Source organism: Myodes glareolus, chromosome 5, assembly GCF_982192425.1.
Source record: "Myodes glareolus chromosome 5, mMyoGla1.1, whole genome shotgun sequence".
Taxonomy (NCBI): domain Eukaryota; kingdom Metazoa; phylum Chordata; class Mammalia; order Rodentia; family Cricetidae; genus Myodes; species Myodes glareolus.
This window is the reverse complement of record NC_142030.1, coordinates 104,369,691-104,394,125: the sequence shown is the minus strand read 5'-3', so window position 1 is coordinate 104,394,125 and position 24,435 is coordinate 104,369,691. Positions and strand designations below refer to the sequence as shown.

The window sequence follows — 24,435 nt, the reverse complement described above, 5'->3', positions numbered from 1 at the left end:
ATACAGTTTGGTATTCGTTAGCCTCGGGCATATATACAGCATCTTGGAATGTGTTCCCCCAAGAACTCGTTCACTGTAATGAGGTGTACTCTCCACACCCAAGGATGCAAACACCAAAAGGAGAACGGTGAATGACAGCCCTATCAGGTCCTCTGTAAACAAAGCAAAGGCCACTGACAGGAAGCCGTGAAAATGGTGACTCCAAAAGACTTTGCTTTTTTGTTTTGTTTTTCGAGACAGGGTTCCTCTGTGTAACAACCCTAGCTGTCCTAGAATTTGCTTTGTAGACCAGGTTGGCCTCAAACTCACCGAGATTGGCCTGCCTCTGCCTCCCAAGTGCTGGGATTAAACGTGTGTACCACCACCTCCTGACGCCGCTGACTTTTCATTTCCACAGAATGGTTCCTCCCCATCCCCAGAGAGAAGCACTGCCAAATAGTCAGAAGACAGTCCTAGAGTCGTGTGACTGTGGCATGTCAGGCCTGGAGGCTTCCTCACCAGGAAAGGTGAGGACATGGTGCCCTGCAGGCCCAGATCCTCACAAGCTACAAGCCAGTCAGAAGGCTGCCCAGGGCTCCTTATCCACTCACACCATGTTACCAGCTGAACGGTCTGAGCTCCAGGCCTAAGGCCTCCTGGATTCTCGCAGCTATAGACTGGGAGGTTGCTAGTAAGGGTAGGTGAAGGCTGGTGGGACAAGATCTGGATAAAGGAGTCTTGATGGTGACAGCCCTTGTTGGAAGCCTCTCATAGTCTCATGAAGGTTCACCACTGCCCTCCAGGGGAGTTTGCTGAGTTGAGCCCTGAGCCACCTCTGAAGGGAGAGGGAATTTCCCCCTTAACTTCCTCTGTGCGTCTCTCCCTCCTTCCACGTCAGGCACACCCTCTACTAAAGCAGTTTACCCTCAGTGTATTTTGATATAGATTTTTTTGAGATGGCATCTTGCTGGGGAGGGGGGCCTCTGCAAATGCCATGGCCAGCAGGGGGTTAATCTGAGAGAAGCTAGAAGTCCGGTTCAACTTGACTCAGGAGCCAGTGTTGGTTCAAACTCCAAGACTCTAAAACCAGCTAGTTTATTTTAGGCTTATTTAGACGCAGTGCAATTTGGAAAAAAAAGGTTTCCTGGGGATAATTAACTCAATGCTAAGTGCACAACAGAGCTCAGGAGACGATTATATCACAGCTCCAGCAAAATACGAGCGACTTCTTCCAGCAGGATTAAGCAAGGAAGTAGGCTCAAGTAAACAACCCTCACGATAAGGTCTGGAGAGGAGAGTGCTGCAGAGATGAAAATAAACAGGCTCGGGATAACAGTCTGAGCAGCCTAGCCATACAAATAGGACGGAGGTTACCAGGGTATTAGCCACCTCAGCTCCCTGACTTATGGGTGGAAAGCATGATGCATCTCTCCCTTTCGAGACAACCTGTGTTTAGCATTCCTGGTTTCCCTAGTGCTTATCCAAGAGTGCAGAGGCCTCTGTGCTTTCTGCGGGGTCTTGCCCAGCTTGGTCTCTAATGTGTGATCCTCTCATCTCGGCTTTGGAGGTAGCTGGGACTCCAGGTGTGCATCCGCCGGTGCCCGCCTCTTTTGGTGCACCCCCTCTGGCAGTGTTTCAGGTCTGTTTACTTTTGGAGCATTAACAGAGCAAGCAAATGATTGAGTTGAGTGGCCTTGGTGGAGCTAGAAGGGCAGAATAATACAGCAGGTGCCCTGCCTCAAACACGCTGTTACATTAACAACCAGAAAAAACACACTTGCTCATAAATGACCCTGTCACTTAAGAAGTCACATCTTCTGGGTGCGTGAGTGGATTTGTAATCTTGGCCTCTTGCTATGTTAAAGCAATTTCTCAGCTGCTCATATGGCGTGCACGCACATGCATGCGTGTGTGTGCATGTGTGTGTAGGCCAGAGAACAACTTCGAGTGTCATTGCTCGGGCATTGTCCACCTTTTAAAAAAGATTTGCTTTATGTGTATGGGTATTTTGTCTGTCTGTCTGTCTATGTACCACATGCGTGTCTCATGTCCATGGAAGCTGGAAGAGTGTTGGATCCCCTGGAACTGGAATTACAGGTAGTTGTGAGCCATCCTGGGTCCTCTGTAAGAGCAGTAAGTGCTCTTAACTGCTGAGCCACCTCTCTTGTCCATCTTGTTTAAAAGACAGGCTCTTACTGGCCTAAAACTCGTCAGGTAGGCTAGGCTGGTTTCCCAGGGAGCCCTAGGGAATTGCCTGCTTGTCTCTCTGGTGCTAGGCTTACAAGCGCATGCTACCACGCCCAGCTTTTTATGAGTTCTGGGGACTGAACTCAAGTCCTACAGACAGCACCAACCCCTCAGCCCTAGGAAGGCACCTTCATATCCACGTCCCTGTGCTCCAACTACCTAGCACAGATCTGGGCACATTTAAGCCTGCTCTCTCCTGCCTTGTGGTACAGAGGGTACCACACCCTACCGTGGAGGCTACTCGCCTCCTTCTTGTCTCCCAGAAGGCTTCCGCTTTGGAACCAGGATAACGACCTACGCTTAAAAAGCTGATTCTCCATTATGTACCAGCGGAGGGAGTGGGCATGAGTTATTCTCAGTCCTTGGCGCTGTTCTGAGAGTGAGACTGAACTGTGGCTATGGACCTCGGCTTTGGAAGAGGAAGGTTGAGAGAGAGAGCTGCTTGTCCTTGGAGTATTCTTGAGACCCTTTCAGATTTAACATCCTTACCCGTGAAATGGAAAAGCACTACAGTATCCCACGTTCAGGGCACAGAAGGGGCCCAGCTGCAGCATGCCTTTGCTGGCTGTCTCTTTTCTTCTTCTGAACAGCGGTCCTTCTGTAGGAGTCCAGCTTGCTTTTCTGTGGTCTCCCCAAGCCCTGCTCTCCCTTCTTCCCACTGAGGAAGTTCTTGGCACACTGGCAAATGGTCTTCCTACTCCCACTGTAGCCCAGTTTCGAAAGGAACCCTGGGAGACCTCAGGCCAGGAGCATCCTGTTCCCAAGGGTGCTCCCACTCTTGCTCAATTGCTCTGGATCCAGACAAACTCAAACACTGTCAATCCTGCCTTCCTTAGAAGCTGAGGGCGGCCCTGCGATGGGGCTCCTAGAACATCTGTAGGTGCAGGTCCCAGCCAGCTCGCCTGATCTGAGGTGGCTGGGAGCAGGGGAAGAAATACCACTTCTACAACCCCCTTGTCCCTCACTGTGGCTATACACACATGGAAATGAGCGTGACCACCCCTCACATTCCATCCAGGTAGAGAAAGAGGGCAGAAGGGCTTCAAAAACACATCTTCATTTATTTTTAATTTTATTTGGTTTTTAAGACCCAGGGTCTCATGCAGTCCAGGCTGGCCTCAAATTTGCTCTGTCACCAAGACATGGCTTTGAACTTCCGATAGGCCTGACTCTACCTCCTGAGTGCTGGATTACAAGTGTGCACAACCATGCCTGATTTTTTGGTACAGTGCTGGGGAATTCAACCCATGGGTTTGTACATGCTAGGCGGCACTCTCCCAAACTGAGTTACACCCCCAGCTCTAAAGCACATCTTTAGAAGGAAGTAGAGAGGAGAGCCTGGAGCAAGGTCAGTCATTTCAGGAATCTTGGTGGTGGGCTGGTGAGATCCTCAGTGGGTAAAATGCCTGACAACCTGAGTTTGATCCCTGGGACCTACATGGTAGGAGGAGAGAACCAACTCTGGCATTGTCCTCTGGCCTACACGCGTGTGCTGTTGCATTCCCACCCACCCAGACACACAGAAGACAAACAATATAATATAAAAGAGTCCAGGCGCCTAAAGATATAAAGTAACAAATGTACTTTTAATTGATTTCAGGTAAAAACTACACAGGGAGGAGGATCAGCGATTAATTCTGGCCCTAATTTAGCAGAGCCATATCATCTACATTAGAAAAAAACAAGGCATTATGTCCTCACAGGTCACACGTGTGGCTGGCCACCAAATCTGGTCTTCTATATTCCGTATTTCTTCTTTAGCTCTTCCACTTTCTCCACATAGGCTTTCATGGCGCTTTCCTTGGAAGTTCCTGGAAGGAACCGGTGAGAGGTCACATCAGGGAAGTGTCTGCTAGAAAGACATTGAGCTGGCGGGGGTGTCTGGCCTTGGCTTTTTAAAAACTCGTGTGTGCCATATTTGTGCAGTTGGATGTAATATGCATGTATGTGTCTGCGTATTTGCCAGCGAATGTACATGTGTGCAAAGTGGAGGTCATGGTTACATGTCAGGTGTCTTCTCCACTGTTCTCTATTTACTTAAGATATTTTTATCATTTATTTATTAATGAGTATGCATATGTCCCTGAATGTATATGTATGTGCAGCAAATGCACGTAGGTGCCTGAGGAAGTGAGATGAGGGAGTCAGATCTCTTGGAACTGGAGTTATAGGTGGTTGTGAGCCACTTGTGGTTTTTGGGACCCAAATCCAAGTCCTCTGTAAGACAACAAGTGCTCTTAATCAATTAACCATCTCGACATGATCTACACATGTGTTGGGCCACAGGTTGGACACACTTGCTGTGATCCCAATTTCATATTTGGAAGTTATTTCTTACACACACAGCACAGTTCTTATATCTCAGAGAAGGCCCGAGGACTAGACACACAGCACTCCAGGGGATGAGGTCTGTTTCAATGCACCAAGCTCTTGCATGATGGGGCTGCAGGTAGCGAGGACCTTAGCCTTCTAGACAGACAGGAAAGTATCCCTGCAGTGATTTTTCTGGTGCTGCTGATGTACTGTTTGACTTCAGCTTTATGGACGATCTGTTTTGGAGTCTTATCTCCCAGGGCTACGCAGTTGGCTTTCCAAACCAGCCCCCCCCCCCTAACCCCCCCCCCCCCCACACACACACAAAGAGAAGTTGGGAGAAGAGGTGAAGACTGAGGAAAAGCAGTTGGTTCTTGGAAAGGAAAGAGGCAAATCTTTGTCTCCTGGTCACAGCATAAAGGACAACGGATATACCCCGAGGGACAGCCATACTGGGTTTCCTAGATTCCCCCTGGGTAATGAGAAGTCCTTTGGGGACTGAGAGAGCTTGTTGTGAAGCACCAGGGTTTCCGGGGCCTGAAAATGGTGTGGAAGATGGACAGCCAGACCCACATGGCCCTGGCAGTGCATTTCAGTGTTCTGGGCCCTTCCTGAGTTCATGCCTTTCTCTCCTGTGAGGACAGAGGCCTATTCAGCAACTGGCTGGCGAGGGTATGAAAGCTGCCACAACTCTGGTGCCAGCTTTTGGGGCTTGCTGCCATGGGAACACGTGATTTAGTGGAGCCTAGACACCTCTTAGATGCCTGTGCTCTAAGCAAATAATAGTTCCATTCACTGGCCATGCATTACCTCATCCCCTTTTCTCATGTGCCCTTCTAGCTGAAAGGGAACTGGGGAATGGCCACTCGGCTAAGGGGTCACTGGCTGGCCTTGTTGGGGAGATAGAGGCATGGAAGAGAACTCTCTTCACTCTATACACATCCAAAGACCATGGCATCAATGTCACTCCCTGGCCTATTTCTCAGTGGCTGGTCCCCAAGTCCTCTCCCTCCAGATAACACCTCTGCTCAGAGACAAAGCTCTTACAAAAGGCATCAGCGACATTCAGAGGGAGAGGAGGTGGCCTAGTTTTCCCCATGCTAGGCTTGTCTGGGCTGGCTTCCAAGGTGTGCCTACTGACCTTTGCCCTTCCCACTCCAGAACTGAGAATCTTCAACGGCCAGCCTCACAAGGGAGGGAGGTCGATCAGAACAAGTTACCTTTCAGCTTATTCCAGGAATCCCACTTGGCCTTGCCTTTGAGGTCCAAAAGCCCGGGCCGATCTGCAACAAGGGAAGGGCAGACAGGAGATTTGTTACAAGTTCTAATGGAGAGCTTTATCAGCTTCTTTCCCGTGCAAAGCAAGACATCATTCCCGTCTCCCCAACCCCTCAGGGTTTCCCCATGCTCTGGCTGTACTGCAACTCACTCTGTAGACCAGGCTGGACTTGAACTCACAGATCTACCTACTTCTGCCTCCCGTGTGCTGGGATTAAAGTCTGTGCTATCACTTCCCAGCACTAAGATATTCTTTTGATTTATTTATATACTCCCAGTGTCTCACACAGAGGGTTCTAGCATAAGAAACCCAGATGGGTTTATAGTAACTCAAATTTAAAATCGAGAAAAAAGCAGGCTGAAAATGTTCTCAAATTTTTTTTTTTTTTTTTTTTTTTTTTTTGGTACTGTAAATTAAATGTTTAAAACCCAAAGTTTTACTTTAAAAACAACACCATTCTTTGGGGCTGGGGATGAGGCGTGGCTGTAGGTAGTTCCCTAGCGGGCACAAAGCCCCGATGAGCTCCAGCGCCGTGTAAATAGGGGATGGTGGCACACGCCTATAATCTCAATCTCAGGAAGAAGCGGCAGGAGGGTCAGGAGTTCAAGGCCATCTCAGCTACACAGGGTGTGTTTGGCCAGTCCAGGCTGTGTGAGAACTTAAGAACTAGACTATAATACCATAGCAAAAAACTGATAGGCCTGGTGGTGCACACCTGTGATACCAGGAGCTGGGGCAGGAGGATCAGAAGTTCAAGGCCTACCTGGTCTACAGAGAGTTTAAAGCCAGACTTTAAACTTTCTGGCTTAGTGAGATTCTGTTTCAAAACCAGAAAAATAGTAAATAGTAAAAAGACTAGGGATATGGTTTCATTGGCAGAGTGCTTGCCTGGCATGCCCCAAACCCTGGTCTCCCCATCCCCAGCACCAGATAAACCAGGCCTGGTGATTCACGTCTGTAAGGTGGAAGTCAGAAGATCAGAACTTCAAGGTCATTTTATTTTGGCTACATAGTGAATTTGGGCCAGCCTGGGCTACATGAGACTCTGGCTTAAACAAAACAGAGGGGGAGGGAAAAAAGGACCAAAAAATTCTCAAAACAAACTAGACCTGTACTTTAATCAAATCAAACAAACATTCATTCACATGGTTCAGAATTCAAAAACTCTGAAAAAAAAATGGGGCTGGAGAGATAGCTCCGTGTTTGAAGAGAGCCCAGCACCCACATGGCGGCTCACAGCTGTCTGTAACTGTTGGTCCAGGGGACCTGGCACCCTCACACAGACAGACATGCGGGTAACATACCAATGCACATGGCGATAAAACAGCAAGAAAAACCCCAAAGACAATTCTGAAAACAAACACTATTGGATCCCACCTGCTGCTCAGCGGCTTTAGCACCTGGCCCTATTTCCCCACCACATCGCGGAGCTCTTTGGTATTTGTATGTTTCTTTTTTTCTTTTCTTTCTTTTTTTTTAAATGAAGACCAGGCTTCTTCCAAGCACCTGGGTTTGGGAGAGAAGACCTCCCACCATCCTTCCTGGGGAGCAATTTCATTGATAAGATCAGAAACTGCAGAGCATGGGGCTTGGGGCACTGAGTCTGAGGAAAAAGTCCTGGGAACCTTACAGGAAGACTGTGCCTACGAAGGTACCCTCACCACCCCAGAGGAAGACGCCCTAGATGGACATGCATATTGGCCACATTCGGTTAGCGCATGTGCGTATTGGAGTGCATGTGTGTGTGTGATGCCAGAGGAGAACTTTGGGGAGGTAGTGTTCTCACCAAGTGCGTCCCTTAGGCAGCCAGGTGCGGCAGCCAGAGCCTTTATCTGCTAGCCATTTACTGGTCCTTGCAACATTCATTCAGAAGCCGCTCGCCACGTGGCTACTGAGCCCTTGAAACACAGCTCACGCAGCTACAGACTGTTTTGCACATTGCTTGGGTAAAACCATTTGCAGCTAAAACTTAGACAGCCACAAGTGGCTAGTCTTCGCTGTATTGGACATTACAGCCGAAAAAGAGACAACAGTGTCCTGTTCAGGGAGGGATAGATTCCAAGCCAGTCTACTGATGCTCATATGCCAGCAAATACCTCTAGCCTGGCCAGAGGCCAGGCTGTGACAAAACACTATCTGGCAGCAAAGCATCCTGGCCTCCCCGTTACCTTCTTCTTCCTGGATGTTTATAAGCCCTCTGCTCTGACCTGCTGGGCCTGCCACTCCAGCCCAGTGGAATTGGAGGCCACACTTGGTGGGTGGCTGAGGAGTACATTTCTTTCTATGCTGTCTTGAGTTCTTTTTGCTAGAACACACTGTGCTGCTGTCTCAGGACACAGCTACTGCCCAAGGCAGCGGCAGAAACAATATTATAGACCAAGGTAATCCACAGCATAGCTTCAAAATCTGTACCAAAGGGCTAGAGAGATAGGTCAGCCAACAAAGGGCTTACCTTGCAAGTATAAGGACCTGAGTTCTAGTTCCAGAACTCATGTGGAAAAAAAATGGGGTGGGGTAGGGCGGCCCAGTGCTGGAGAGGTAGAGACAGGCAGATCCTGGTCTCTGGGATCTGGGGGAGGTGGATGGTGCCCATGGAAACAATACTCCAGGCTGTCCTCTGGCCCCCACATGCACATGCTCTGGCCGCTGCACCAAGATCTTAAGAGGGGGAAAAAGTCATCTGGAAGGTGCAGACTTTGGCCATCACCACTTCCAGCTGGCCCCAATAGATGAGATGTCCATGCTCATCTATTAGGCTTGGGGCGGCTGCCAAGTGCTCGATGACCCTGTTCTCTAATGGGAACAGTAAGCCCAACAAAGCTACTACTGGGCAACATGGCTTAGAGCAAGCTTCCTCTCTGGGACCTTTGCTTCCTTCACAGTAGATGCTGAGATAATAGGTAAAGTCCTCCCAAAATCAGACTGAATTTGCTCCCAGGGTCACGCAAAGAATTTAGGAAGATGGTCTTGCAGGTGAAACCTCCCAGCTTTGATCTGTCACCATACCCGCCCAAATCTTAGGGCCCTGGGCAGTTGGAAAGTGAGATTCTCAGACTCCTGGGCTGCCGAGCCAACTCGGCCTGCTCTGATGAGAAGCTGGGCATACCTGTATTTACGTCGCCCACGGTGGCTTGTTTGAAGTGGCTGTAGATGAAGAGCATCTCTTCATCACTTGGCTGAGTCTTGAGGCGCTTCACCTCCTCGGCAGCTTTGTCGAATTCAGCCTGGGTGAGAGGGAGAGGAACGGGATGGGGGCTAAGTGGGAGCGGTCCAGGGGTGGATGGGGAGGGAATGCGGCACTCCTCGCAAACTCTGCCCGCACCAAGACTGGGCAAAGATTCACCTGTCCGCTTATGCAGTTACAGCACTGGATTGAGTGCTGGGAATAGACCCGATTTACAGTGGAAGTACACACCCTTAAACTTTTTTTTCTGCCCAACTGTCTGACCACCGCTGGCTCAAATCCAGCAATTGCTGGGAGTTCCGGCAAGGCCCTGACCTATGATCAGAGGAGATAGAGGGGGCAGTGAGAGGAAACGTGGAGTGATCAGAACAGTCAATCAGGATTCAGGCCACGAATGCAGTGGAATCCAGGGTCAGGCGCCCACTGGTTCCTTCTTACTGGGGCCTGGAGTTCAGCGTTGACCTCTGTCCCAGTGCCCAGATTAGGGACAAGCAAGTGGGAGGAGCCAGGAATCACGCTACAGGGAATCGGTCCCGGACAGGGGTCCCAATAGAGGGAAGGAAAAGGCTTCTGGGCCACCTCACCTAGTCGCATCTCTTCTGTAGAAGGGCAAGCCAGGCACAAGGCTAATTACTCCCCCGACATCCAGGTTCCCCAGTCAGGGCCTCCATGAGTGTCCCACTGTCCCACTCCGGTCCTTCCCTGTATGGGATTCAATTTTCTCTGCCCTTCATCCTCTTATTGCCCCATCTTTCTTTCGAGGACCCTGTGCCTGCTTCACCCGGGAGTCCAGCCCACTCGCAACTCTCCAGCAGTTCCGGCGTGGGTGGCTGTTTCAGAAATCTGCAAGGAAAAAAGTTCCGCTCCCCAGGCTATGAGCTGGGCTCGGATCCCAGAGCAGAAGCCTAGCATGGGGGGGGGGGGAGTGTTGGGGGAAAGATACCCCGCGGGGTTCCTGCGAACTGATTTCCCCAAACCCATTGAACCTTCGCAGCCCGGCAGGGCGCGCGCAGTACCTGAGACATGCTGGCGAGGTGACCTGGATGGCGAAAGCGCGGGAGCAAGTGTAAGCAGGCAGCCTTCAAGTTCCTGAGAGCACAGGGTAAGCGCCTTTAAATGCACCGTCCCTGCGTTCCAACGAGCTCGGGCGAGCGCCTGCAGCCAATCAGAAGTCAGATCTGCTTTCGGAGGCGTGTCCATCCTAGGCCGGAGCTCCAGTCCCTCCCGGACCCAAGAGGGAGTTTATTGCGCACGCGTGGGGAGGAACCGCGGGGCACGCCGGGAGCAGGTGGGAAGCATTACGGGTTTTTGGGCTGGGGCGGCGTGGGGAGCATTTGGAGTGTGGGCGGTTGGGCTGGAGCTAGGCAGGAACTGAGGTCGCGTGGAATGGGGTGCTGCTGCAGGAGAGTAGAAATTAGTATGATTCTGTCTCTTTAAATATCAAGACGGTTGGGAAGAGGCCGGAATTTGCATTTCTGGTCTAGTAACTTCTCCGTTTGGAAAGTGGAATGTCGCGACACCTTTAAGGGAATCCAGGAAAAAACCCTTGGCGCTCTGCGCGTCAGTGACCCGTTGGATCAAGCCCATGCCCAAGCCTTTTCTTCTGAATGGTTGGCACATTCTTTGACCTGTGCACATTGTGCGTGGTTTTCAGTTCTGCACCCCTAACACGATCCAGTGTCCTCTCAGCACTTTCTAAAGGCGGAGGCAGTGGGATGTCTTGCAGGGGAAGAGCTGCCCAACAAGCCCTTGTTAAGTGAATAACTTTTCTTCTTACATGTTTTTTAAACATTTGGCCTGATGGGTTCAGGCTGACAGGTAAATCTCTGCAGCCTTGGCGCTTCTTGTAGTGCGTTAATAGTTGGCATAGTAAATTATAGACTTTTAAAAAAAGAGTTGAAAGTTTTAACTGGTGTGTGTTTGGGGCGGAGGGCGGTGGAGAGAGATACAGTTTGAGCAAGCCCTGCAAGTGAGGGCAGGAACATTGAAGCAGAGAGCAGGGGTCAACAACGGGTCTTCTTTGAGTTCTTAGTCTCATTAACAAAACAATTTACAACTGACTCAGAAGGAAGCTTGAGGGTAATTTCATTGAGGATTGAGACACTAGTTGAAAATGCTGACATCCCCTAGAAGGAAAGGAGATGGAGGAAAAGTGCCTTTTAAGCTAGGCTTGGAGGTTAGAGAAAAAGTCCTCAGTAGGGCTCTGGGTTCAGAGGACTTTCAGTGCCAAGCATAGGTGTCTCTGGGGCAAAGGATTGCAATCCTTTGCCCCAGAGACACATGGTTAGACCTAGAAGCAGAGATAGCTTATGAAGAAAAGGAAAAATGCAGGGAATGAGGGAATAAAAAGGGCTGAGGCTGGAGAACTAAGAATGGTAGGCTGGTCTTTCTGGGGATGCAGGGGTCATTCTGATGGAGATGGAAGTGATCAGAATTTCCAGCAGAGGCCATGGAGTGCGCAGGTGTCTTCCGCAAACTTGTTATGGGAAACTTAGCTTCATGGGAGTGGGAGGAGGGGAGGCAGCACAGTGGGTGGGAGAATTTCGTAGGCCATAAGGAGAATTTTCTGGCATTGGATACCAAGGTGGAAGAGAGAGGTCATAGAAAACTCCCTAGAGTTTGTCACAAAAGGGAGATTGCCCCTCATCAATCTCCTAATGTGTGGCAAGGGGCCTGGACCACAGATCGCCGTCCTTTCCACCTCCACCTCATCATAACTGTAGTTGTGTACAAAGGGAGGGCTCGGGCTGTTGTTCAGTGCTGGATAGTGTCTGCCTAGAGTATTTGAGGTTGTGCGTCGGATTCCCAGCCCTTCAGAGTAGAAAACTTAAGCCCAAGCTCTCAGGTGTCACTAACAGCCAGGTTTTTGTGGAATGTTTAGGAAGGAGTTTTTTGTTTTTTGAGACAGGATTTTTCTGTAACTTTATAGAGTCTGTCCTGGAACTCACTTTGTAGATCAGGCAGGCCTCTAATTCAGAGATCTGCCTGCCTTTCGCCTCCTGAGTACTGGGATTAAAGGTGTGCACTATCACCACCTGGCCAAGATTTTTTTTTAAAGGTGTATTTGTTATGTATACAGTGTTCTGCCTGTGTACCAGAAGAGGGCACCAGACCTCATTACAGATGGTTGTGAGCCACCATGTGGGTGCTCACATGGGAATTGAACTCAGGACCTCTGGAAGAGCAGCCAGTGCTCTTAGCCTCTGAGTCATCTGCTGGGAAGGAGAAACTTAACTGCAGGGAAGGCATCTAGGTTTGTCAGTTTGTGGTGATCTAGGGGACCCCACCTCCTGAAGGCTCAACTGAATAGCTATGGTAGACTTGTATTCCTTACTGTGACTTTCCTTGCCACCTTTGAAAGCTCAGTTGGCACCATGGAGCTTTGCATGGGCTCAGGTGCAGGCAGGAGATCAGCAGAAGTGCTGCTGTCACCGTGACAGTCCGCAGTTCAAGACTATTTGTTGGTTGCTTGTTAGGGACATGATTCACTTTCTTAATTCCATGTCCTGGTTCCAGAGGAGGGTACAACAACAGTTTCAAGTGGGTGGCAGACCTGCTGAAGGGCTGTGGGTGCTAAGCCATCTGGAGCCAGAGAAGGAAGGATGCTCCTCCTTGTTGTAGAGTCTCCTTAGGCCATGTTTCAGGGTAACCGAGGGCATGCTTTTCCACATCCCTCTGACCCTTGCCTTGCTGCTCAGTGACTTTGTGTTGGATCATCTAGGGACATGCCACCGAAAGCCCCGCCCTTAGTGCTTCTACCCCAGGGAGTTGGATGGCGTTTGGAGGCCATAGAAAAACTGACTGTAATTCCTCAGGTGCCTCCCAGTTGGTTTTGAGAAAGTGTCCCCTCTCTTGTTGTCCTGGAACTCACCAAGTAGGTTAGACTGGCTGGGCCAGTGAGCCCTAGGGGTCCTTCTGTTCTGTCTCCCCAGCACAGGGATTATAGGTGGTAGGATTCTGCGGGTGGGTCCAAACCCCGGGGGTGAGAGGTCACGGAGGATGAGAGACAAATACGCCTTACGGATAGATTTTAAGTGGAGGGTTTTATTGAGATAAAGGAGTAGGGTGGGGTGGGGGGGAGGAAAGGAGGAGGAAAGAGAGAGATGCAGAGAAAGGAAGAAGAGGAGGGAAGTAGGCGGAGTTTCGCCTTTTAAGGAGACAAGGTACTGCCTACTCTGCACACAGTGTGAAGCAGGGCACGCCACACTCTGGAAGTTCTCATTGGCGCCGGGCCAGGTTTGTCTGGACGCTAGCAGTAAGCACATGCCACCATGCCTACGTGTTTTACATGGTTTGTGGAAATTGAACTCGAGGTTCCCGTGCTTGTGTGGCAAACACTTTCCTGACTGAGGCTTCTCAGCCCTTGGAATTTAATTTTTAAAAATAAGCTTCAGGAGCTGGCAAGATGGCCCAGCCGGGAGAGCCCTTGCCGTGCAGTCCTGACATCCTGACTCCAACCCTCAGAACCTGTATGAAGGTGGGGAGAGAACCGAGTCCACCAAACTGTGCTCTGCCACGTATGTGCTGTGGCATCCATGGACCTGCATTCATACACATGGTTCTTGCACACACTTACAATAATACATACATTGAAAATAAACTGCTTGATGTATTTGGTGTAAGTCATGAATTTTTTAAAATTACATATTTCTATAAAACTAGAGAAGGCCATTACTTTTCCTAATGCTGAGAAATCATTGACTCCTGGACAGCTTTCACGTTTTTTATTTTTATTTTTCTGCCATCTGCTCTCACCCACACCTGAACTAAGCAGGGTAGAGTCACCACGCACTGGCCACTGCCACGTCTTGTTGCTTGCTCTTCTTAGGAACTGGACGAATACTTACTGATGGAGCACAGTGCCTTTTCTCTGGCAGCTGTGCTGCCTCTGGTTAGACTTAATGGCACAGACTATCACCCCAGGACTGGGGTGGCTAACGCAGGAGCATCCATGAGAGTTCAGTGAGTCTGGGCTCCACACTTGTCTCAGAAAGCACACAGAAAGGACTTGGGGGCATGGTTCAGTGGGTAAAGTGTCTATGTTGTAAACATAGAGACTTGAATTAAGACTTCAGCCCCCACTAATTGTCAAATTTTATTTTCTGCACTGAGGAAGGAGATAGAGGCAGATCCCAGGAGCAATCTAAGTGGCCGGTCCAGCTGACTGGTGAGCTCTGGGTTCAGTGAGAGGCCCTGTTTGAAAAAAAGGTGGAGAGCAGTTGTAGAAGACATGCAATGTCAGCCTCTGCCCTCCCTCAGGAGCACGCATACATGTTCCCACATCCAAAGGGATGCGTCACATAGACACACACACCAGCAAAAACTAGCAGCAACAACAACAACAACAACAAAAAATCAAAAAGTTCCCTTTCGTTAGCTGTCCTCTTGGGAAACAACTGAACTTGGCAGAGCTGATGATGAGCCCATGGGCTGGGACAAAGCAGATGGACTCTGGCCCAAGGCCTGTGCAGCGTGGTGGCATTCCCAGCTTTGGAAGCAGAGGGCTTAGGGAGACTGAGGAACCTGTCCCAGCCAACTTGTCAGCCGGTCAATCGCGGTTGTCAACGCTGCAGCTTCTTGTGGATGTGAATCTGTGAGGCATCATTCTGACTGTCACAGGCTTCCCTTGCTCTCGGCTTAGCTTGACCAGGTTTACCAGGTATGAAATTCCTGCTGTCAAACAGGCCTCAGCACATCAGAAAGCAGCTGGTTACCCTATAACTGTCATACCGCTGTGTGACCCGTAGGTGTATTGTGCCAGGCAGGCCATTATTGTAGCATGCAGGGTCCAACACTGGAGAAGACCACTGAGGTCTGTCTTTTCCCACGCAGCAATCTGCATTACACCTTCTGGCACTGCACAAACTAGCCAGCAGAGGGAGGTTCTCAGCCACTTTGGAGGTTGATTTCTTTGTTTCTGTATCCACAGGTTTCCATTACTGTTAGTTTAAACCAGATGGGCAAGACACAGGAACAGGTGAAAATTATTCCCTCCCAGTGAGTGTGAGGAGTGGTTTAAGATTAAGTTTCTTGCTATAAAGGAAACCTCTAATTTCTAGAAGTAACCTAATCATTAAGAAAAGAGCTAAGAACAAACTACTGTGGCAAGAGCTTTTGTGGAAGGCCATGGCGATCCCACACAGCCGGTCAGCACTGCACTTGGTTTCCATTCTCTTGAATGTGACTCCTCTGGCCAGGCTCCGGCAGAGCTGGGTGGGGAGTAGAGTGTTTTTAAAGGGATTGGGACGTGCATATGGGATAGGAGTGGGGAGAGACGGGTGGAGGCTGAGGAAGAGCCCAGAGAGAGGGGTGGGCAGGTGAGCGTGGCGTTCCCACAGCTGCAGAAAGAGAGGCTTGCCAGCGGAGCTCTGGACAGTCCTCTCCTTTGCCTTTCCCCAGATGCGTACATTGACTGTAACTGCATCAAGGCGGTGTGAGAGGAGAGAGTGTGTGGCACACGCTTGGTGTCGTCCTCTCCCATCCTCACCTCCTCTGTATCCAGGCAGTATGATGCTGGTGTCCACTGTGACAGCATTGATTCCCCAAGAGGACTTGGTGGTGGAAAACTATAGGAAATGTCCTCCCTTCGCTGGGAGAATGGGGAAGGATCACATGTTCTCAGCCATCCTTGGCTACGTATCCTGTCTTAGTGCCTTTGTGCGTACACGCGAGTTTGTGTGTGCATGTGCACGTATCTGTGAAGGCCAGGGGACAATCTCAGATGGTATTCCTCAGGTACAATCTATCTTTTATTAATTTTATTATTTTTCATTACTTTTTCACATTCCTAAAAGATTATTTATTTTTAACCGTATGTATATGTGTGTCTGTGTGAGTGTATGCTATGCCTGTGTAGGTGCCCCTGGAGGACCGAAGAGAATATTGGTTCACCTTGCAGCTGGAGCTGTCTGATGCGGGTGCTGGGAATCAGACCCAGGTCTTCTGGAAGGGCAGCAAGTTCTCTTAACCACTGAGCCATCTCTCCAGCCCCACTTTTATTATTTATACGTGTGTGTGTGTGTGTGTGTGTGTGTGTGTGTGTGTGTGTGTGTCAGTATACGTGTTCAAAGGACGGCTTTCGGGGATGAGTTTTATCCCCCACCTTGTTAAGGCAGTGTCTCTCTTCTTACATTGCTCTATATTCTCCAGGCTAGCTAGGCCCTCAAGCTTCCGTCTCTGCCTCTTGCCTCTTGTCTCACCGTGGGAGTGCTGGGGTTATTACTGTGTATCCGGCTTTTCATCTGGGCTCTGGGACTTGAACTCAGGTCATCAAGCTTGCAAGGCAAGGACTTTTTCCTGCTCACTACCTCAGTGGTCCCACCTTGCTTTTGTGACAGAATCTCTTCCTGGACTGGAGCTCCCTGCATAGGCTAGGCTGCCGGCCAGTGAATGTCATGGATCTGCTTGGCTCTGCCTCCCCAGTGATGGTTACATGTGTTTACTAACATGCCTAGGACATTTTTTAAACATGGGTTCTGGGGATTTGGGTCTTTATTTAAGGTCTATATGCTTGCAGACTTCTCCAGCTGAGACGTTTCTCTAACCCCGTCCTAGTGCCTTTCTTTGATCTCTCACTCTGACAGAAGAAGGGGATCGCTGACTTATTACAAGTTCTGTTCTTGGTAACCGCTGAGGTGAGGCAGGACGTCTGGCTCTCCCAAGGACCCTGCGGCCACCTTGCTGTCAGGGACAGGAATGCCTTGCTTCTGCTTATGGCCTGTCTTCCATGGATGTTGAGATGGGCTAGGAGGCTGGCCTTCCTACAGTGGATGGAGGGACAATGCTGGCCCTCCAGTAGGTCTACCTTACACTTCCTCTGTGGAGAGGAAGGAATGCATGTAACCAGTAATGGGGTAAAGTTGAAGATTCCCAAGTGGTCTCATTGCCGTGGGGAGGATAGAGTAGGATGCACTGTGGCCCAGCTCCCTGCCTCCTCTGACAGGTAATGGGGTACCCCATCAAGGCCTGGTGAGGATGGGACTCCTAGCATCCCTCGGGTGCTGCTGATCCAGGTAGAGGTAGGGTCACAGTCTTTTGTGGTCTCTATTGGAGCAGAGCCACATGGTTTCTTCATTGTTAACATTTCTGAGGTTGGCGAGTTGTTGAGCAATGAGTCTGAGACCCCAGAAGCCCCAGGAAATTAGTCCACACCACCTTATGCCCCAGGTCCTGAGGTCTCTGGCTTACCCACCTCCCTCCTTCCATGTTTCAGAGTTTTAGCTTTGTTTTGTATATGAAACATCAGGAGTTGAAGTATACAGAAAAGCACATCTCCCATCTTCTTCATGTCAGACGGCATCACTTGAAGCTCATTATTAAGATTTATTTTTATGGGGCGGGGACTGGAGAGATGGCTCAGTTGTTAAGAGCACTGACTGCTCTTCCAAAGGTCCTGACTTCAATTCCCAGCAACCATATGATGACTCACAACCATCTGTCATGATATCTGGTGCCCTCTTCTGGAGTACAGGCACAACACTGTGTACATAATATATATATTTTAATCTTTAAATTTAATCTTTAAAAAATATTTTTATTTATGTATGTCTGTGTATGTCTTTGTGTGAGTGCACGTGCATGGGGACACTTGTGGCCAGAAAGGGGTCGGATATCCTGGATCTGGGGTAACAGGCGGTTCTGAGCTGCCCAGTGTGGGCACTGGGAACTCAAGTCCTCTGAAAAAACAGTGCTCTTATCACCGAGTCATCTCTGTAGCCCTCGGACCTTGTTTTCACCAGGCCTAGAGGGACACACCTGTGGTCCCAGCATTTGGGAGAGTGAAGCAGCAAGTTTGAGGTTAGACTGGGCGACATAGCTAGACTCTGTCTCAATAACCAGACACGACAGCCTCCTCCCAACAAACGAAACGGTAAATAAAACCCAAAGTTATTTCTACAAAGTACACATGCGTATCTCCTGCCAGTTTTCTGTTTCTTCTTAGATTATTATTTAAACATTTAAAAATGTATGTTTAGTGTGCCTGCACATTTGTCTGTGCACATATGCATGCCTGGTGCCCATGGAGGGCAGAAGAGGGGCTGGGATCTCCAGGAGCTGGAGTTACAGATGGTTGTGAGCTGCCATGTGGGTGCTGGGAACTGAACCAGGTCCACTGCAAGAGCAAAAGCGTTCTTACCACTGAGCCACCTCTCCACCCCCTTCTTAGGTTATTTTTGTCCCTTTACTTTAGTTTTTGTGCTCGTGCATGTGAGTGGCATGTTTGGAGTTCGGAGGTCAGCCTGCAAGAGTGGCTTCTCTCCTTCGACCACGTGGGTCCTGGAGTTGAACTCAGTCACAGGCTCATCAGGCTTGGCTGCAAACACTTGCCCCTGTTGAGCCATCTTGCTGCTTCCCCACCCGCCTCGTGTGAACCTTGAAAGCCCCATGAAGACTCTTGAGTTTCCAGTGTTGCCAGTGACACATTAGAGCAAATGTGGCGGCTGGAAAGTTGGGTACAAGGTAGAACATCACCATAGCTTAGGAATCCAGATGCGGGCTGCAGAGGTGGTTCACTGGGTAAAGAGCTTGCCTTGCAGGGGTGAAGACCTGAGTTCAAATCTCCAGAGTCCGTGTTAAACTTGGATGTGGTAATGCTGTATCTGTAATCCCAGTTCTCCTAATGAAGGTGGGAAGCAGCAGAATTGCTAGAAGCTCACGGGCCATTTAACCTGACTCTGCAGTGGGCGAATGGCAGGAAAATGTCTCAGTCAGGGTAGAAGGAGAGGACAAAGGTGATCTGTCCTCTGACCTTCAGTTATGTACCATAGCATGGCCTCCCCACCGCACACAAGATTCTTAGAAAAGAAAAGAAAATTAAAGAGAACACAGGTGGTAGCTGCTTGCCGCTTCCTGGTTTGTCCACTACACCTGAGGTCAGGTCCATCTTTCGAGCCTATTAAAGGGCACGCTTTGGAGCAGTCCAAAGAAATAGTCTGTCTTACAGTGCGCCCTTCCTGGCACACGCATTGCCAAATATTGGCTGGAATTTACCTCTTCTCAGTGCTCTCTCTGGTGCCCTGAGACGCTAGCTGTTCTTTGTAGCCTGTTAGATGATTCCTTGGTATAGCATGGCGTCTGCTATTGGTGGAAGTCAGACATTTACGAATGATTCTAACTCCTCCGTCCGTCTTTCCTCATCTGTAGAGTGGGGTGATTGCAGAGTGACTGTCTGAAGCTTTGCTTGTGCTTGACGCTGGATAGCAGTCGTCACTGTCACAAGGGTACTTTTGTAGTATGGAACCCAACAGACACGTGGTCAAGGCAGCATCTTGTGCTCCTGTTTGTGTAGTGTCAGTGTGTAATCGAAAGAGGAGGCTCAATGAGTAAAGGCAGTTGCTGCCAAGTCCAGCATCCTGAATTCTATCCCCATGATCCACACTGTGCGGGGAGATATCCTCTGACCTACACACACACACGTATACACACACACTAAGAAAATTTGTGTTCATGATCTCAACTGGGAGCTAACCTTTTTGGCTAGATTGGCTGGCCAATAAGCCCCAGAGATCATCTTGCTTCTGCTCTCCACTCCCCAAGTGCTGGGGTTGCCAGCATTTGCTACAATAGCCAGCTTTTTTTTTTTTTTTTTGAGACAGGGTTTCTCTTTGGCTTTGGAGCCTGTCCTGGAACTAGCTCTTATAGACCAGGCTGGCCTTGAACCCACAGAGATCCGCTGCTCTGCCTCCTGAGTGCTGGGATTAAAGGTGTGCACCACCACTGCCTGGCTATAGCCAGCTTTTATGTGGTGCTGGGGTCGAACTGAGGTTCTCACGCTTGTGCTTTAACTATTTTCCTACTGGGTCATCTCCCCAGCTCAGTTATTTTAGTGTGTGTGTGTGTGTGTGTGTGTGTGTAAGAGCAGGTGTGTGAGAATGTGTATGTACCTTGGTGCATGCAAGAGTAGATGTGTGAGAATGGGTATGTATCTTGGTGTGTGTGCAAGAGTAGGTATGTGAGAATGCGTATGTACCTTGGTATGTGTATTTGGAGGTCAGAGGACAACTTGTTGGAGTCGGTTCTCTCTACCATGTGGGTCCTGGGGTTAAAACTCAGGTCTTTGGGTTTGGCAGTCACCTGTGTAGCCCTCTAATGATCTTTCTTTATCAACACCACTATAATTAGTCAAGAACGACTTTGTTCTTTTTAACATGGACTTGTGGAATGAAAGTATTTATGTGATCTGGGGGTAGAGCTGGTAGTGAAGCCCCATTTTAATGGTAGCCTGTGTTTGAATAATTGGGTTACTTTAGAGTGAAAGCTGTAGTTTAAACAAAGAAACATAATGTTAAAACTGTTTAGGAACTGGGGAGATACCTCTGTGAGAACCGCAGGCGTGCTGGCAAACACTGTAGTTCTAGAACTGGAGAGGCAGAGACCGATCCCTGGGCTCTCTGTCCAGCCAGCCTTAGTCTACGCAGTGAACTCCAGGCAGTGAGAGATCTGCCTGTCCCATAGGAGGTGGACAACGGTCCTGAGAATGACACCTGGGTGTGTCCTCCAGCCTCCGCACACATGTGCAGTTGTGTGCACACACACGGAAGACCCTGCGATTCATGCTTCCTGTGCTGCTTGTTCCGGTCTCAAGACTCCTCTTCTCTTTACAGTTTGGCATTTTGTCTGTTTCTTAGACGCAAATAGAGTTTTGCTAGGCATGGTGGCATGTACCTACAATCTCAGCTCCTGGGAGGTCAGTGGTTCACGATCTGAAGCAGGAGGAGCTACAGCAATGGCTTTCAACCTGTGGGTCATGACTCCTTTCGGAGTTCAAATGTCTCTTTCACAGGGGTCGCCTGAGACCATGAGAAAACACACATGGTTGATAAAAGTAGCACAATTACAGTTATAAAGTAGCAACGAAATAATTTTATGGTTGGGGGCACCACAGCATGAGGAACTGCATTGAAGGATCACAGTGTTAGGGAGCTTGAGAATGACTGGGGAGTTCATGTGGGGGTCAGGGTGAAAGCAGGTGTGAGGGGTGCAGCAGAGGGAATCACGGCTGCCAAAGCGTGTGAGTCTGTCAGCAGTCGCAGGAAGGATGGAGGACTCTGCCTTATATAGCATGGATGCTGGGCCCAGAGCTGTCATCTTTGACCAGTTCTGTGGAATACAGGGCATTGTGGTCGGGGAAGGGACTCACCTTCTCATCCCTTGGGTACAGAAACCAGTTATCTTTGACTGCCGCTTTCAACCACGGTCATCACTGGTAGCAAAGATTTGCAGAACATTAATATGACAATACATATCTCCTTCCAACCAGAGGCCAACTAGCTTCCTTATATCTACACCAGCATTGGTGAGGACTCTGGTAAGTGGGTACTGCCATCCATCCCCACAGAGATCCTAAAGTCGGTAGTGGCTTACTTAGATGCTGGAGGATTGATTATCCAGCGAGAGCTGGTCTTCAGGCAGGTGAGAGATGACCTCACAGAACAAGCAGCAACATTTGGGCTCATCCTGCATGACATGTCCTAGAAAGGCACATCTGAGCTTCGGAAAGGAGTTCACAGGAGCGGACCGAAGCAGTGGAAGTTAAACAGGGGCTCCGCAGGAAGTGGAGAGGACCAGATTGGTGGTAGAGAAGGCTGAGTAGCAGAAGGGGGCAGCCATCATCTCTGCTGAGGATGACTCCAGGCCAGCGGAGCGGACAGATCGCCAGCTTACTGGTTGTGGCGGGTGATGCTCTGACTGAGCTGCGGAAGCTGGGAGCTGCTAAGGACACTGCCTACCAGCATCCCCACTCTCAGAACATCACCTACCTCGGCTGGGCAGCCGGTGCGCCTCCAGCCTCCCCAGTGAGACTGGCACCTTCTCAGGCCTGTTAGCCCATGCCTCGATCATTCTGAATGGTGCATTCCTTCTGCCCACCCCAGAAATCACTGTGAACTTTCAAGATTGGCTTAAAGTGAAAGAAGAAAAATCACTTCAGATCTCTAATTATAAAAAAAAAAAAAAAGGAAGAATGAGAACCATTGCTCTAGAGTTGAGTCCATCCTGGCATACACAGCAAGAAGAAAGATGACTTAAGGGTCACAGTATCCCTGTATCTCTTATCCAAGATCTTCTGGAGGATTTGGGAATGGGGACTTAACAGCTCCATGGATACAGGTACCTACGCCACCTCTCTGGCCGAGGACGGAGAGATACATGGGCTGCCAGGAGAAAATGGTGAACCATCACAGAGGACCCTCCTCCCACAAGTCACACAATTGGTTCCTTCTGATGCCTTGTTTTAAACGTTGTTGTTTGTTCATTAAGACAGGGCCTCACATAGCCCAGGGTAGCCATTGTTATATAATGAAGAATGAACATGAAATTTTCATCCTCCTGCCTCCACTTTGAGTGCTGGGATATTAGCGTATACCACCGTGTCTGATTTATGTTATGCTGTGGGTAGAACTTCGGGCTCTGTGCATGCTAGGCAGACACTACCAACAGAGCCCCATCTCTCGAGCCTGTGCCTTTACAACCCAGATACTGAAACAAGGAGAGAGGCGTTTGCCTTATTAGGGTATGGGGAGTACGCTATTTGCTTATTTATGGTCAGAGGGGGATGCCCCATTGTCTCGGTGGATTGAGGGTTGTCCTTTTGTTGTGTTACTTGAAATATTTCCAGGTCAGTTTCCCAGTTGCTTGTCTGAGAACTCTGGTTATGGAAACCACTTCAGGCTGATGGCTTCACTCCTACTTGCTTTAGCAAACTATGTTTATACCAGTTCCTTGAGCTCTGAAGTCCCAGGGAGTGGCTTCTGTGGGTACCTCTCATGCAGTGGTTTTTTGTCCGAGTGGAGAACCTTATGTCTAGGTCATCTGAATGTCGTGTGTGTGTGTGTGTGTGTGTGTGTGTGTGTATGAGTACACGTGTCTGTGGGTGGGCCTCTGCCTATATATACATGTGTATATAAGTCAGGACAGACTTGGGTGTTGTTTCTTAGGCCATTTCTCTTTTTTGAGACATGGTCTCTCACCTCCCTGGACCTTGCCTATAGACTGGCCAGCAAGCTCCAGTAATCTGCCTGTTTCTCCACCCCAGCTCTGTGAGTGTAAGGATACACCATCACCCCTGGCCTTTTCACGTGTTTTCTGGAACTGAACTCATGTCTTCATGCTTGTAAGGCAAGTACTTTGCTGACGGACGGAGCTGTAGTTTTAGTTTTGTGTCTTGTGCAGTGCTAGAATCCTTTGGCAAAAGCAGCTGGTGGAGAAAAGGTCTGTTTTAGATCGCAGTTCCGGGTCACAGCGCGTCACTGCGGGGAAGTCAAGGTGGCAGGAACTTCAAACAGCCAGAAGCGAAGTCGAGAACCAAGAACAGTGAGCTAAGGCGCATGCTAGCGTCCAGCTCACCTTCTCCACTCTGAGATACAGCATCCCTACCTAGGGAACGGTGTCACCCACAGTGGAGTGGTCTTCCCACTTCAGTGAGCATAACCAAGATAACCCTTAGACCAACCCAGTGTTGGCAGTCCTTCATTGAGACTGTCTTCCCGAGTGACTCTAGATTGTGAGGAGTTGACAGTTAGAGCTAACAGACAGCCGTCTCAGCAGTCCCGCACCCCCCTCAAGCAGTGTGTTGTCCCCTAGGTGTTCTCAGACTCCCCGTGTATTGAAGTTCCGATCACCCTTCTTCCACCTCCCGAGTTCTGAGATGGCGGATGTGCACTGCCATGCCTGGCGATCAGACCCAGGTCCTCTGCCAACCCAGCCACATCTGCTGCCAGGTGGTCTAAATCTTGATGTTGACAGAAGATATGAGACTCTTGGGTCTGAGACGGAGGACTGTTGTTAATGACACAGCCAATGGCACTCACCATTTATATCAGTTCCTCTGACCCGAGAGTCCCATGGCTCCGGACTGTGTGGCCCAGCATTGGTACACATATATGTATTTGTGTCGTAGCTGTAGAACTGTAATTTTAGGTAATCCAAGCCTTTATAATAGGACTCCAAGCAACCATCCCCCTGAGGGAAATCCTGCCTTCATTTTACCAGACAGTAACCAGACCTGCGTGCTATGCTGGTGGGAGATCCCGTCTGCCTTGCTGAGCCGCTGGAAGCTACACATCCCTGAAAGATGGCTGAAGGCAGCAGCAGCCACCACCTCTGCTCTTAAATGAATCCATTTCTATTATTTTATATTTTACCATGAGGCTTGCGGTTTGTTACCTCTTGCTTCTTGGGCAGCTACATGGGAGTCTCTCTGACTTTGCCTACTCTTTCTCTGTATCTGTGTTTGGATTTTCTGCCTGGCTTTGCTCTGCTAAGCCATTGGCCAAAACTGCTTTATTCATTAACCAGTGGTAATAAAACATATTCACAGCATACAGAGGAGTCCCGCATCACCGCAGCTCGTGTGCCAGCACAGTCAAACCAAGTCAGTGAGGTCTCAGTTCAGCGAGAGACCCTGACTCATGAATATGGTGGAGAGTGATTGAGG

General features: G+C 49.4%; 2 protein-coding genes and 1 pseudogene across 8 annotated transcripts in view; 2 read left to right on the top strand and 1 right to left on the bottom strand.

Moving 5' to 3' along the window:
- Positions 1-3,793: 3,793 nt before the first annotated feature.
- Positions 3,794-10,158, bottom strand: Dbi (diazepam binding inhibitor, acyl-CoA binding protein). The gene is made up of 4 exons (XM_048443805.3): positions 10,019-10,158; positions 8,925-9,042; positions 5,760-5,822; positions 3,794-4,037 (listed from the first exon to the last, which is right to left on the bottom strand). Exons 1-4 carry the CDS (start codon positions 10,025-10,027, stop codon positions 3,964-3,966), a joined length of 264 nt encoding a protein of 87 aa, XP_048299762.3. The 5' UTR covers positions 10,028-10,158; the 3' UTR covers positions 3,794-3,963.
- C5H2orf76 (chromosome 5 C2orf76 homolog) overlaps positions 10,119-24,435 on the top strand; it is a 62,556-nt gene continuing 48,239 nt past the window's right edge. For 5 of the 7 annotated variants that reach the window (XM_085688345.2, XM_085688344.2, XM_048443804.3 and 2 more), the window contains exon 1: positions 10,192-10,290. Coding sequence is in view for 2 of the 7 variants with exons in the window: in XM_085688340.2 (XP_085544466.2) it covers positions 10,119-10,290 (172 nt within the window). In the remaining 5 variants the exon portion in view is untranslated. Of the gene's footprint in view, positions 10,291-24,435 lie in introns of all 7 variants that reach the window. The other 2 variants (XM_085688340.2, XM_085688341.2) reach the window with 1 other exon arrangement.
- LOC125406694 (prohibitin 1 pseudogene) lies at positions 20,420-21,800 on the top strand (annotated as a pseudogene).